This window comes from Aotus nancymaae, unplaced genomic scaffold, assembly GCF_030222135.1.
Source record: "Aotus nancymaae isolate 86718 unplaced genomic scaffold, 86718_ANA_hifiasm-v0.15.2.pri h1tg000040l, whole genome shotgun sequence".
NCBI lineage: Eukaryota > Metazoa > Chordata > Mammalia > Primates > Aotidae > Aotus > Aotus nancymaae.
The window spans coordinates 106,009,796-106,024,179 of NW_026988454.1; the positions used below are offsets into that span (position 1 = coordinate 106,009,796).

Below are 14,384 nucleotides of genomic sequence, written 5' to 3' on the forward strand. Positions count from 1 at the left end.
TTCTATGTAAAACAGTGGAAAAAAGTAATAATATTGGTGCTGCCACTTGTGGGTGCCTCCCCCTTGGTGTTCCCAAGTACAGTGAAAAACCTGGCTCTTCAAGGGGAGAATTGAAAGGAAGAAAAAGCGAGATATAGAAGGAACTTTTTCGCCATTGTACTGAAAGTGTTTTGCAAACTGAAAAGCCCAAATAAGTAACATTACCATTAATAGCTGCAGACATTGTCTTATTTGATTGTGAAGAAATATAGAGTGATAATTTCTCCTCAGATAAACCATTTAGCATGCTGTGTTTGTTTGCTTTCAGATTATTTGGAAAGAGTTGATTGATTTTATTGAAATTCAGCAATAAAGAATATCATGGCCTATGTTCAGTGTCTTGAAACCCAGTGACTTAAAAAAAAAGTTTTAAAGCAGACAGTCTGCATTTAGTATATTCCAGTGCCATAGGTAAAAAAAGGAGAAGAATATGATTATGGTAGCTCACACAACCACTAATTCCACTTATCTGTGTGTGTGCGCCTGTGTATTCTTTAAAAATAGTAATTACTGTAATTGACATTTATTGTAGGCTTACTATGTGTCAATCACTATTTTAATTTATCTTTAATCCTGTTAAGAGTCATGAGAGGTAGATGCTATTATTATTCCCCATCTTATTATGAAGAAGCCAAGGCTTAAGGAGGTTAAGTGATTTGTCCAAGGTCACACAGGTAGTGTCAGAACCTGATTGTTTTGATGAAAATGACGCAATGCTTTGTGTAAACTTTGTCACCCATGTTTCACATCTGGTATTTTCTCTGGGGAATTTTCTAATCATCTTTGCTGTAGCCTAATTTAGCCTGAATAGCCAGCCATTGCATTTTAATCCAAAATACCAGGAACGCCCGCTTAAGGAACGTGTTCTATAAAACTGGGTGCTATGAGACATATGAGATAAACATGTGAAACAGTCTTAGAAACTGATGTTATGTAGGGTCTGTGACACGATAAGGGTGATGATGATAATGATGTTGATGGTGATGATTCCAATGATCACCACTACTGCTGCTACTGAGATGGAGCCAGATATTTCATTGCTTTAGTGATGATATCTTTCTTGGTTAAAGTAGCAAATTGACTTGTTTATAATTCAGTACTTAATTTAGTTTTTGTTGGGCCTTAGGCTTTTGCTAAATCTTAGTTTTAACATAATTTTTGGTAAGTTTTTTTTTAACTTTTTAAATGGAATGATTGTTTTTTTGAGTGAAAAGCTAGTTATATTTCCTAAAAGTGACATAGGAAAGAAGTGAAGGACTGAGTCTGTTTTCATTATTAACTTTGAAATATAATCTAATTTGGCATTAATCTATCTGGTAGCTTTAGTTTAACCTAATGTCACAGATAAAATCCTATAATAGTTTTTCTTAATACAAAATAAACTGCCTTGTGAGCAGAACTGAGAATAATAGCTATTACCCAATTACTCAGCAGGAGGTGCCTTATGTTCACTGGGCCCATAATACAGGATTTTAAACAGGTTTGGTAGACTTCCCTGATTCTGTTTTTCTTTCTATAGTTTAAGAAATAGCTATTAATAGTTACTCGAGGTTTCCTTGTAAGGACAAGGACAAAATTCATTCATGTTCATACCAACTCAAACATAATAATTAAAGCAAATGCTATTCTAAAGCAAATGTCCTAACTCACTCAGTGAAAACTATTCTGAGATTTTAAAAGTAGATTGGTGTTATCTTTGTGTTAGTTAGCTTGATGTTTTAGAACTATTTTGATTGTATATAAGTTCTGTTGTACATAAGTTTTTCTACTTCCAAATAATAGTCATTGAACTAACGTGTCTGAAGAGTGAGGTGTTTTCTATTCTGTTGGTAAGTTAGAGTACCATTTTCTACTTCCACCTCTCTGTGATTGCAGTTAAATTCTGTGCACACTGTTATAAATGGGTGGAATGAATAGCAGAGTGATTCTGTTTGTCTCTAGGCAGGAAGAAAGAAGCCCCTTTGGTGTTCCCTCTATCCCTACCTCCTATCTGAAGACTCCTAGCTCAAGATTATCTTCAAATCTAAACCACATTAAGTAATAACATTTCCGCATTATTATTTATCAAAGACATATATAACTGACTGTATACAAGGAATGCATCCTGGTGATTCCTATTATGTGATTAACAGCCAATCAGGTCTTCTGATCATCATGAAGTAACTATTATCATCATATTGAATTGATTTAATTTCAATGAAGATCAAAGAAACTTGATGCTTTAATGAGTCCTAGCTAAATCTGTACCCTCCTCACCTCTTTCTAGGCCAAGCTAGTCCAACCCATGGCCATGAGCCACCTGTGACCCAGGATGGCTTTGAATGTGGCCCAACACAAATTCATAAACTTTCTTAAATAACATTATGAAATTTTTTTAAAGCTCATCAGCTGCCATTGCTGTTAGTGTATTTTATGGGTGGCCTAAGACAACTCTTCTTCCATTGTGGCCCAGGGAAGCCAAAAGACTGGACACCCTTGATCTAGACCATTCTGAAAAAAATGCCTTACCTCAGACCCTGCTTACTGTTTATTTCTGGACACTCTGTTGCTGCCCCAGTTGTAATTCATTTTGTTCCCACAAATGAATACATCTCCAGTACAAGTCTCTCTGAAGATTTCTTTTTATTTTCAAATGGACATAGAATTACATTGAGCAGAGGATTTTTAAGCCATGCTGAAACCAGAGACAAAGAGCAGAACATATGCCTAATTATACTGTAATAAATTTTCTCTGGTCCAGGTGAAGGCATTGTTTAACCCAGGCATCATTATATGAGTATTAGGTAAACTAAAATGCCAAGTAGCATGTGGCTACTAAGGAAGACAGGCAGTTTGAGCAGAAATTCTTATTATGGTGTTTATCAAATGATCTAAAAACAACCTCTATGATGTCACTATATTGAAAATCAAATTGTCCAAAAATGCTTTAATAGTGCTTTTAAAGTGTTCATGTTGTCATATAGAGGTCAATGACAAATTATTCTCCATTTTTTATTGAGAATGAGGAAATTAGATAAAGCTGTTGCAGAAGAGGTTTTTGTAAGGGAAAATTCCTTCATAGATTGGATTTTTGTTAATGAAGCTATATTAGCAAAGGGGTTGCATGTTACCTCCCTCTGGTTTTTTTAATGGTGAAAATATTTTCACTATAGACACTGTAACTAGATGCATGGCTTTTATAGGAAGGTCACATTGTTTAACAAACCCACAGCAAAGTGGCATTTAACATTTTGGGAAGAAAGAATTCTCCATATGCTGGTCAAGAGAGAAGCCCTCCTGAGGCAGAGACCACACCTAGCTGTGAAGAGATGGAGCTGATCTGCTGTGTGGTCTTACTAACCCCTCAGATTTTTATCCACACAAACGAGGCATAACAGGTGGATGCCCTCTTTTTCATATAACACAAGAAATATACCATACTTCTCAGAAAGGGCTGTCAGAGAAGGACTTTGCAACATTGGTTCTTTTTCAGTTTTGCTGCTTTTATTCCTTCATTGAAGAGTGAGGAATTAAAGTGGGTTGTCCTGAAGGGAGTTCCAGCCAGAGATTTTATAATGAAGGATTTTTTTGGTAGTTGTTATTTCGTTTTGCTTTTACCTTGATAAACCTATATTACCATTTTAGAGTGATCCAACAAAAGAACCAAACTGTGGTATTTACTGTCATTATTATAGTCCCTCCTTTGATAAAAAGAGAACTTCATAATGTATTTTATTAATATGGAAAGTTGCTTAAATGTGTGTGTGAGAGCAAGAGACAGAGAAGAACTTGTCTTGTTATGAAATTGTACATTGATTTCTTGAAAAGAACATTTGACTGATAAATGCTTTAAAAAATATCTAGGTCTCCATTCATTAATAACAGTGTGTGATAAGGAAATGCTGTGATTTTAAATTAAGTGAAAAGCTTCTGGTGCTGCTCAAGAACTGGATACAACAAGAAAATGTCTGTGCTCAACAGATCCTATTCTCACATATCTCCAGTTGTCTTCATGTCAAGCTTAGTTTATTTCTTTTGTCAGTATTTTAATATGAAAAGTATTTCCAGATTTTGTTTGGTTTTGTTTCTCTGATGAAAACTGAATAGGGCCGTTCTATGTGTGCATTGCTTTTGCTTGCTGGGTAGCTTTTCTTTAAATGAACTGTTTGACATTTTATATATAAACAGAATAAATGTGAAATTATATATATATGTATATATAGCAATTAATAAGATATATATATATATATATATATAGAATCATATTCTGTTACATATAATTTTTTTTTCACTGTCACCAGAAAACCTCACTGAAGATAGGGGAAAGGCATAGTCTTACTATTGTAGTAACTTACAGGAAGAATAGCAAGTGCTCATGAAAGATATTAATTAAGGTTCACATCATGATAAACTCCCGTCAAGATCAGTCAGTGAATCTCTTAAGTGTTTCTAAATTGGTTTACTTTGTGGTGGGGTCAGAATATTCTTTCTTCTAAATATAATCTATATTCCCATGAAATAAATAGTTATTGCATATTCATATGATACATATCTTTGGAAACCTTTAGCCATTTATGTGAAGAAATTTAATAGTTTGAAAACTAAGAACATAGTATGCTTTCAGGTTTCATTAGCTAATGGCTTATTTATTTTAGAAAGAACAATTGTTGCTCTTACTGACCGTTTTTGTACTTGTAGCCCAAAACGCATATCCATGTTTGACTTCTAATCCTGATTTCAAGAGCTATCAGGCCAAGAGTTATTCATGGATAACAGTGCGTTTACTTACACATTCTTCACTTACTGCACATTGAACTTAACCTCCAATCCTTCAGCCCCAAAAACTCTATGTTTCAGCTGATAAAATTGCTCTTTTCTATGGGTAAATATATAAATAATAAATGTGAATGATAAAACTTTTCATTGTTGCACTTAGTGGGAACATTTTTCGGGGACTTTTAAAAGATTTAATTAAACTTTAGGAATGTAAAATGAGAAAATGTTACTGTTTTGCTTATAATTCAGTTATTAGTTGTACTTTTCTGAAATCATCTGCTTTAGTAGATAGTTTAGCTGGATTATATCTAATAGGCTGCATAAAGTAAGTAAAGCTACATTTTGAAAACAGCATTATGATTTCTGTATTATGAAATAATAGTGTTGGCTATTTTCGGGTCAAGGCTGCAGTGAGCTGTGATTACACCACTGCATTTCAGCCTGGGCAACAGAGCAGGACCCTGTCTCAGAAAAAAAGAAAATGTGAGGGATGGGATATCATGATTAATATTTAACATGGTTTAATATATCTTGATTTTATTAACATTAGAGACTGTAACATTTATAGTAGCTGTCTAAACCAATTTTTGGGGAAAAAAATAAACCAGTCTGGTTCTGCTCTCTATATATGAGCTCTTACATGTTATCCAGATAAGACTTTGGAATGTGACTTCAAGTAAGAAAGATATATGTAAATTATTGTCACACATTTTAATTTAATGTTAACAGTACAAATTTTAACCTGAATCAGAATATAAATAAATAAAAATCAGTTCAATAAAAAAGGAACAGTTATTAAATAAATGATATATACTTGAACATAATTAACTGGGGAATATTTTCCCATAGCACTGTTTACTTCCAAACTGTGACACAGCCATTTTCTCATTCTCATTCACTTACACATTCTAGTGTAAGTGGTAGAAGGACAGTGGTGGCTTGTGTCTTCACACCATCATTTTTCCAGTACGAACCATGTTGTTTGGCAGACAGTGAGCACTATTTTTTTGAATCATTTAATTTATGAATGAATTATCTGTGCAGTTTTAAAAATGTACTGCCCACCTCAAATGTGAGGTTATGTGTTGCTCCTCTTAGCTTTTCATAAGCCTAGAATAATATTGTGCTAATGATTCAGAGTTAGAGTCTTAAGGTGGACTGAATTAGAGCCATTCTTTATTATGAAAAGTTCTGTAAGGATCTTAGAGTGTTTAGAGAAAGGCACTCATACAGATTTCAAGGAAACTTTATTATTCATATTGCCATGAGGAAGTAGTTTTCTAGGCTTACATATCAAGAGAGCTGCAGCTGGGAGTAAAACTCTTGGTCTCTACTATTTCTCAGCCTAGTGCCCAATCCACTGTTCAAGGATGGTTAACTATGAGAACATTTTTCTTTCTCTTATCAATGCCTCATTACAACCTGTGTGCTTGAACACCACAGAATCAGGTGCTTGTTGAAATATTTCACGTCTTGAACTTGAAAAATGGGCATTGATATTGTGATGTTGATGGATATTTTGAAGTCTCTCTTTTTCTTTATAGTCATATATAGTCAACTTAATGATGGCCACATACTGAGTTGCATCTAATAATCTAATAATTGTTGAATGAATGAGTTACCAATAAAGAGTTTCATTATGAAAAGATTTATTTTGAAAAAGATTTAACTCTTAGGTTTGTAGAATTAATATTGAGATGTTTTCTCATTAAAGGCACAAAAGTTTCCTCCTGCATCTTTTCTGTAAAATTATCAAAAAAGTATAAAGTTGTTTTTACTAAAACTGCCTTCTTTATTTGGAGTGAGCACATTTTTGTTCATATTCAAATGATTATTTTGTGAGATTGAAGAAAGACCACTTACCTTCATTTGTAACTGTGTGTGATACTCTGATGTTTATTTTGTAAAATAGGGAATGTTTAGATTTTATTTAAATAAAACTGTTAATTTTCCTACAAAAGGAGTTGGCTTGCTGAATTTATTTTCAAACAGCATTTTTAAAAGGGTGTTCCATAGATAAAAATCTGTGGAGGTGATTTTGTTTATTAAATACCTCGGGTCAGTGAGTGCCCTTGGGCCTTGTGTTAACCTCAAGAGTACAGCATGGTTATTAGTAACTACTAATATTCATGTCAGCAGTGCTGAGAGCCTCTTGCTGGTAGGAATACTTTACTCTGCAGAACAGTTAGATTTGAACTTGGGCTTCAAACGGGAACTGCAAAACACTCTCTACTTCAAAGTGATCTGCACTTTGCATCGCAGATACTGCTGAAGCATCAGATTCTTCAGTGTAAAAGCGTGGTTTCAACTGAACGGAGAGGGACCTATGTAGGCCCCCCGCTTTCCTATTTACTATTCAAATGAGTGCAGTCTCTGGACCTTCACAAAATAATTTCTTAGCGGATCTCCCTGTGCCAGGTTCTGCCTCCGCAAGCCCAACGGATCCCTTCCCATTTTGAAATAGTCGGCCGGGTTTCCGCGGTCTTTGAACCCGAGCTGCCCCTCTCCCCAGTCGCCGGACTCGGCCTGCTTTGCGCTGATGTCACCACCTCTCGGCTTCAAGGTACCTCCCACTGAAACCGCTCGCCGGCTCCCAGGAAGAAGCGAGGAGTCAGAGAAAAGATGACTGCAAAGTTAAGTCACGGGAGGGCGTAGCACCGTAGTGGTAGAGAGAGCTGCGGCTCCGGAGCGCCCGGCAGGCCCAGGGACGCAGCAGAAGGTGCCTGAAGAGAGAGGGCGTTACAGGAAGCGCCCTGGTTGGAGAGGATGCCTGCCCGGCACCGTGCTGCCCTGAGGAGCCGCGGACAGCGCCAGAGTTCCCGGCCGGAGTTCCCTTTCTGCTGCCTCCACCACCGCCGTCTCTCTCCAGCCCCAGCTGAAATGAAGGCCACATTGCGGCTACAGAAGTTGATCAGTTTCAAAGGCTAGCGTAGTCCCTGGATTTTCTGCTGAATGTGAATTACGCTGCCTGTGCCTTAGAGGAAGCTGTGGAGCTCTTCGTTGCTGCATTTGCCTCAGGTGGAATAAGCCTTCCTACGGAGGACCAGATAAGAATCTTTGGAAATGGCTTTTTTTTTTTTTTTTTTAAAGAGAAGCTTAATAGTACACCATACTTTCTAACTGTTTACTTTAAACGGTTGCTGGATTGTATTGCCCTGGGTGTCTAAAAGTGTTTTTTTTTTCTTCCTTTGAGTACTGACTAGCATTGAAGAAGCTTAAAACAGAAGAAAACCTGCCTTTTCAATCAAGTTTATTTATAGCTACTCCTCCAGAAAAAAAAGAGTAAAAGAAAAATGTAACTTTCTCATAATGTTAGACTTAACTTATTTTCTCTGAAGATTTGTTCTGTGCCTTGATGTGAACAATACCAGGTCCCTGTGTTTGTCTTTTAACTTTCTAGAGCATGGTTTATTTACTAGAAAGATGGAGTTTTGCAAGCCATCTTTAAGTGGATTACAGTTAACCAGAGCTCTGCCGAAGTTAACATTCAGCCTGTTTTAACATTTTCAAATGCTTGCTCATTTGAAAATTTTAATCTGGAAATATCAGACTAAAAAGGGAAATGGACTGACAATGGAATGTTCTGAGTGTTTGAGCCACTGTTAAGTATGTGTTTGTGTTTTTCTGTGTTTTGGAGTGTGTGAAAGGGAACTTTGGGAGGTGGGAAAGGTGGACAAAGGAGCTTTTTGTTCTCTGTTATTGATGCACTTTATTGTTTAGAATCATCCTAAAATCAACCAGGTAAAAGGATAGTTGCATTTATACTGATGCACTGCTGATGACCTTAAACACCTCATATGTATATTATGACATATTTAAGCATGTGTCTTTATCCTGAAGACACTTCGTAGCTTTGTTCAGCAGTATAATTTCTGGAAAGATGCTTTATCTTATTTCTTATTTCCTGTGTCAAGAGCTGCAATATTTGTTTTAACTATCTGCAATATGGGGAAGCCACTCAGCAGACCAGACTGTTTACGTCAGAATCCCCCGTGTGTAGGGAAGGGTGAAGAAGAGGAGGACCTAAATATTGAAGACTGTTACGTCCCACAGCGGTCAATCTATGATACTGTTAGACTAAATGAACAGATAGACTCTGGTTCAAAAGGTAGCCTGTCTTCCAGGCATTTTACAGATCGAACTTTACCCTACAGTCACAGAACACTGGATGTTAGTTCTCTATGCTCTAATGGTGCCCTTACTTCTTCCAGTGTGTTTGAGCTGAGAGGTCGGGAAGCTAACAAACTAGATGAAAAGATGATCTTTGATGCACTCAAACTAAATAGTGATATCATCCGAACCACAGGATTACCTAAAGCCAAATCTCATGCAGAAAAGAAAGAGCATAGACGGTCATGGCGAATGTTTGTTCCAGCCAATTTTATGGATTATGCAAACAAAAGTGAAAGCTCTTTTGTTGAACCTACTGATATGTCAGATACTGTTACCAAGGCCAGCAAGTGCAGATGGGGTACTAATTCTCTCACTTCGGAGGAGGATGACTCTGGTTTATGTAGTCCTCCAGCAGAGATGGAAGAAAAACAGGGCATTTTAACTGGAGACCAGTCACGAATTAGAAGTTTGTCTTCTGCTGAAGATATTCATGTAACAGAGCCATATAGACCATTTTTTTCTGTTAATTCCATTAGCGAACAGAAAATCCCACTACTTTCATGTCGAAGTGCCCACCCTGATGAAAACTTCAAAATGATTTTACATGATGTTTCTCCACTAGAAGAAGCAAAGCATGTAAATGGTCAAAGGGAAATCCATGATGAAAATTGTTGCCTGCAGAATAATTTGAAAGAGAGGCCTGTGAAGTGTGACCCATTACTTAAGCCAACAAATGGAGAAAATGAGCATATTTTTAACCTTGGAGAAGAGGAGAAAACATACGAACCAGGAGAATCCCAAATCACAGCACAAAGTAGGGAACTTGCAAATGATGCCCCTCAAGATTTAGATCTCTCTCACACAGATGTAGGGGAGAGTGATGTAGATTTTGGTAACACCAGGGTAGTAGAAAATGTGACACTTTTGACACAATATGATTCAGGAGAATCCAACATCGCATCTAAAGAGGAAGTCGAGGCTCCTCTTTCTCCCCAGGAGAGGGAAATGCTCCGTAAGAGGTACTCCCTGAAATTCATAGAAGCAAGAAAGAAAACAGCACCCAGAAAAACAGGGGCCCAGGCAGGAATATTGGACACAGTCTACAATGGCTTTCAGTTGGTTCAGGTAATTCATGGAAATGTGAAACTCTGCAGTGTCAAAAGTTTGTGGTTCTGCTAAAAGTTTGTGGTTCTGTTTCAAAGTGGTCACTAGTGTTTCTAATAATAATCAAATCAACACTTTTGTTTTGTGGGTTTGACTAGCACCCTGCAAGATGCCACAGATTGATAAATTGACCATTGTAACAAATTAACCAGGGACTGCTTTGTTATTCCCAGCTGTTCAGGGGCCTGTTATTGATTGTGCAGATGGTGACCATTCCCCTTCATTTAGAAGGCCTCCACCGTGAATATATGTTAATATTAGGCTTTTACACGGATTGTGGTAAAGACAGTGCCATTTAAGGGCTGTTATATTGGATTTATTAAGCTTGAACAGGCTTGGTCATGAAGGTGCAAACACAGTATTTTATTGTTGTGGCCTGCAAAGTACTCTATCCACATTAAGAACCTTTTTTTAATATGCTGAAAAATTTCTCTCAGGAGCTCTGCATATGAGAGTAGAGTGACTGTGCTGTACTTTGCAGGCATTATAGCTCCCAACTTTTTGTGAGTGGTGAATGAGGTAAGAAAGTAAAGGGTGCAGCCTTGTAATAAGTAGAGGTTGTTTGCCAAGCCTGTAATTTTTTTCTTCCCACTCAGATTGAAGTTCAGCTATTTTGGTACTTTTACTGAACTCTTCTGGTAAACTTTGCCTCAGAGGTAATTTTATTTTATTTTAAGCTTCTCTTCATGCCTATGTGCTATGGATTAGATTGGGGGAAAGTCTCTCTTCATAGGTATGCTGTTAATATTGAGAGGTAAGGAATTTAGACAATACCAGAATTGTTCCTCTTCTCTGTCTATGAAATAATTGTTCTTGTTAGTTTTGACCTTTTTTTAGGCATGCAGTAACTGGCACGATAATTTAAAAGATTAGCAAATTAATTTTTTTCTGTAAAGGATATTTCAGTTTATTTGTAGAAAACAATGAAATCTTAGCGGAGTGTATACTCTTTAGTGTTATCTTTTTAAATCCTTAGTGTATTTTTGGTGGCACTTTAGAAAATTATCAGGTTTACCTAGATCTGCTCTGATACATACCCCTGATATTAATTTAAAACCAATTTCAGAGGTTAGGCCAATTTAACAGAACATTATTATTACCTTTTTGTCCTGAAAACTATATAGGAGTGAAAAGAAAATGTTTCCTTGAATCTTTATTTACAAGTTCCTGGAATTTAAAATGTGGCAGTTTTTGTATGCCCCTCACCTCCTGCCTGTAGTAAAACATATCCAAAGCTATTAGTCCCAGAAGTTATAACTTAGAAAGTGGTATAGAAATGAAATGGAATTATAATGCCAAATTCTATCTTCAACACTTTGTTGCAAGTTTCTGTTTACATGTTTGGTAGATTATATCTTTTTGCAAAGCGGTGGAGGCTTCCTAAGTTTTTCCTCAATGATTTGGGTGAATCTTACAGTTCATTTGATTATGTGTAATTGATTTTTAAAGTATTTATTATTGTTTTATATATAAACAGCCAGTATGGAAATTGTCTATATGTACCTTCTGTGGAAAAGGCAGTTTTAAGTTTTTAGCTAGGGGGAGATTTTAGAGAAAGCGATCATTCATTTGTTTGCTGTTCTCTAATTTACTCATTTATACAATAACACAGGAGTATCCTGTATGCTAGGCCTTAGACCAGAGTCTGGAGGATTTGTCTCCTGCAGCCTCTACATCTTTCAAAGTTATTTTTCATACGATGCCTGTAATTTTTTCTTAAGTGCTGTTTTAATATGTGCCTTTATTATGTTTCCATGTATTGTGATTAGCTGTCCAATCTTTGGTATATTTATATAGTGCCCTTCAAGATAATAACTCAGAATCTCAAACTATGTTTTACCTTAATATCTGTGTGAAACTTTCCTTCCTTAGTTCCAATAATTGATTTTCCTCATGGCATCCTCCAAGCCCTATATTAAAAACATATTATCTATCAAAGAATTGAGCCAGACATGGTGGCTCATACCTGTAATCCCAGCACTTTGCAAGGCCGAGGCAGGAGTCCAGGAGTTTGAGACCAGCCTGAGCAACATAATGGGACCCTGTTTCTACCAAAAAAAAAAAAAAAATTGTTTTAAATCTAACTGGGCATGGTGACATGCACCTGTGGTCCCAGCTACTGGGGAAGCTGAGGTGGGAGGATCGCTTGAGTCTGGGAGACAGAGGTTGCAGTGAGCCGTGATTGTACCACTGCCCTCCAGCATGGGCGACAGAGCGAGGCCCTGTCTCAAAAAATAATAATAATATTGATGTATCTACTCCCAGTATTATCTGTTAAGGGGTTGATGTCATCCACCTAAGATAGAAATATAAATTTCTTTATTGATATTAATTTGGCAAACAAATATTGGATACATATTACATGCTAGGCACTATGGTAGGCCCAGGTCATAGAACTACTGTAAGGAAAACAGAAATTTCTGCTTTCATGAAACTTGTATTTTAATCTAACACATTAAATGCTTTGCCAGTCACAGGCAACTGGGGGACTATAAGTGGGATGGGATAGGCAATGAGGGAGAGATTGCTAGGAAACCCCTGACAGTGCAGGTATGGGTGACACTGACCACAGAGTAACCAGCGTTGCTGTGCTAGTGATGTGTGTGATCGGATTCATGGGGTGAGGTCTTTGTATTTCTTGGGAGTCCACTGGCAGCTTCGCAGACATTGAGGAAGTTATTTGTGTAGGGATCCATATTATTGCAGCACATGCCTATATATTTTTCATTTTCCAATCTTTTCATTTTGACCTTCCTGCCAAGCCGTGTTTTGGCCACTTGGCTTACGTCATCCTGTCTATGATTTTCCATTTCCAACGTGAGTCTCAAGCTTCAGTTGTCAGCTAGCAGCAGCCATTCTTAGGAGAGCCTATTAGGATTGCTTTGCTCATTTTGTTCTTATTTTATGTTTTTGCTCTTTAGCATTTTTTGTAAATCTTTTGCTAGAGTTAAATTGGGACAACAGAAAAGTTCTCATCCTATGATAATGAAGCAATAAAGAAAGGAGACATGTACTGTCTTCTTTGTTTTATAATTAACTTGATTAAGTGTACTCAGAATATCATTATTTAGTAGTCTCAAATGTTTTTGATATGCTATGAATTTATATTTAGTTTCTGTTCTTCAGAAGGTAGCTATGACCTATGACTAAACAGCAATAAAAACTATTTTTACCTCTGTAATAATTGATAATTTCCACAGCCCAATGCCTAAAGAAATCCTTATTATATATTTGGTGGTTGACAGGTAATATAACTCATATAATCATTGCTCTTTTAACTGCAGGTATTCCAGAAAGAAGAGATTGAACCCTTGCAAGGTAAACAGCAAGATGTAAATTGGTTAGGTCAAGGTCTTATTCAGAGTGCTGCTAAAAGCACTAGCACTCAGGGCTTAGAGCATGACCTGGATGATGTCAATGCACGGTGGAAGACTCTCAATAAGAAGGTAATTTTCTCATCCCCTTCACTGCTATTTTTGCTGATTATTATTCATGAACGTTTTTTGTGACCACGAATCATATTTATAGGAGCCAAACTTTCCTAAACATGTTTACTCTTTTATATTACCGTAAACTGGATGGCTGAAACTCAGATGCCTCCTGGAGCTAGGTAGGGAATCTAAATGAGAGGAAGCAAACTGGGTAAGACAGCCTCTGCCTGCTGTTATCTCAGCTTTGATCAAGACATGGTCACAGATCCAACAGTGCAGGTGTGATGGGCACATGCATCTGTAAGGGTACAGGTCACTATTTAGTTTCAGCAGGTCATTGACATGTGGGGATGTAGGCCTACTGTTGCTAGATATTCTGTTTACTTTCAAAATAACCTGGAAATCTCCTATGTGAAGCCTTCCTATTTTCAAATATCGGCAACTAATTTCACACTGTGCAAACAAAAGATGCTATGTCTTTCTGTCTGTCCTGGACTAAGTCCTGCCACCCTCACTATAGACCATCAACTTCAAATTACTTTTGAGATGTAGATCCAGGCTTTTTCTAAATTCCCATGAGAGAAAACACTAGAAATAATGCTCTGATATCTTAGGGAGATAATGCAGGCAGCTCTTACACACGTGACATAAATTACCAGAAAGTTATTATGGGATGGCAGTGCATATCTGGTGGTGGCAGTGGTAGTTACTCTTTTTGTTTTCTTTTCATTGAAATCTTAAGCAAGTGCCAGGTCTTGAAACTACATTACTCATTCTTTAAAGTCTGATACATATTGTAGTGCACCTTAAACTCAATTGGAATGCAGTGTCAGGTGTAAATATAATCCATAGCACTTACAGTATCTTGCCAACTACTTTTTT

The 14,384-nt window shown here is 36.9% G+C and overlaps 1 protein-coding gene across 23 annotated transcripts in view; it reads left to right on the forward strand.

Moving 5' to 3' along the window:
* The window catches only part of DST (dystonin), a 497,116-nt gene that overhangs the window by 406,152 nt on the left and 76,580 nt on the right, over positions 1–14,384 (forward strand). For all 23 annotated transcript variants that reach the window (XM_064360963.1, XM_064360947.1, XM_064360946.1 and 20 more), the window contains one exon: positions 13,356–13,517. In XM_064360963.1, the coding sequence (XP_064217033.1) occupies positions 13,356–13,517 (162 nt within the window). The remainder of the gene's footprint in view (positions 1–13,355; positions 13,518–14,384) is intronic.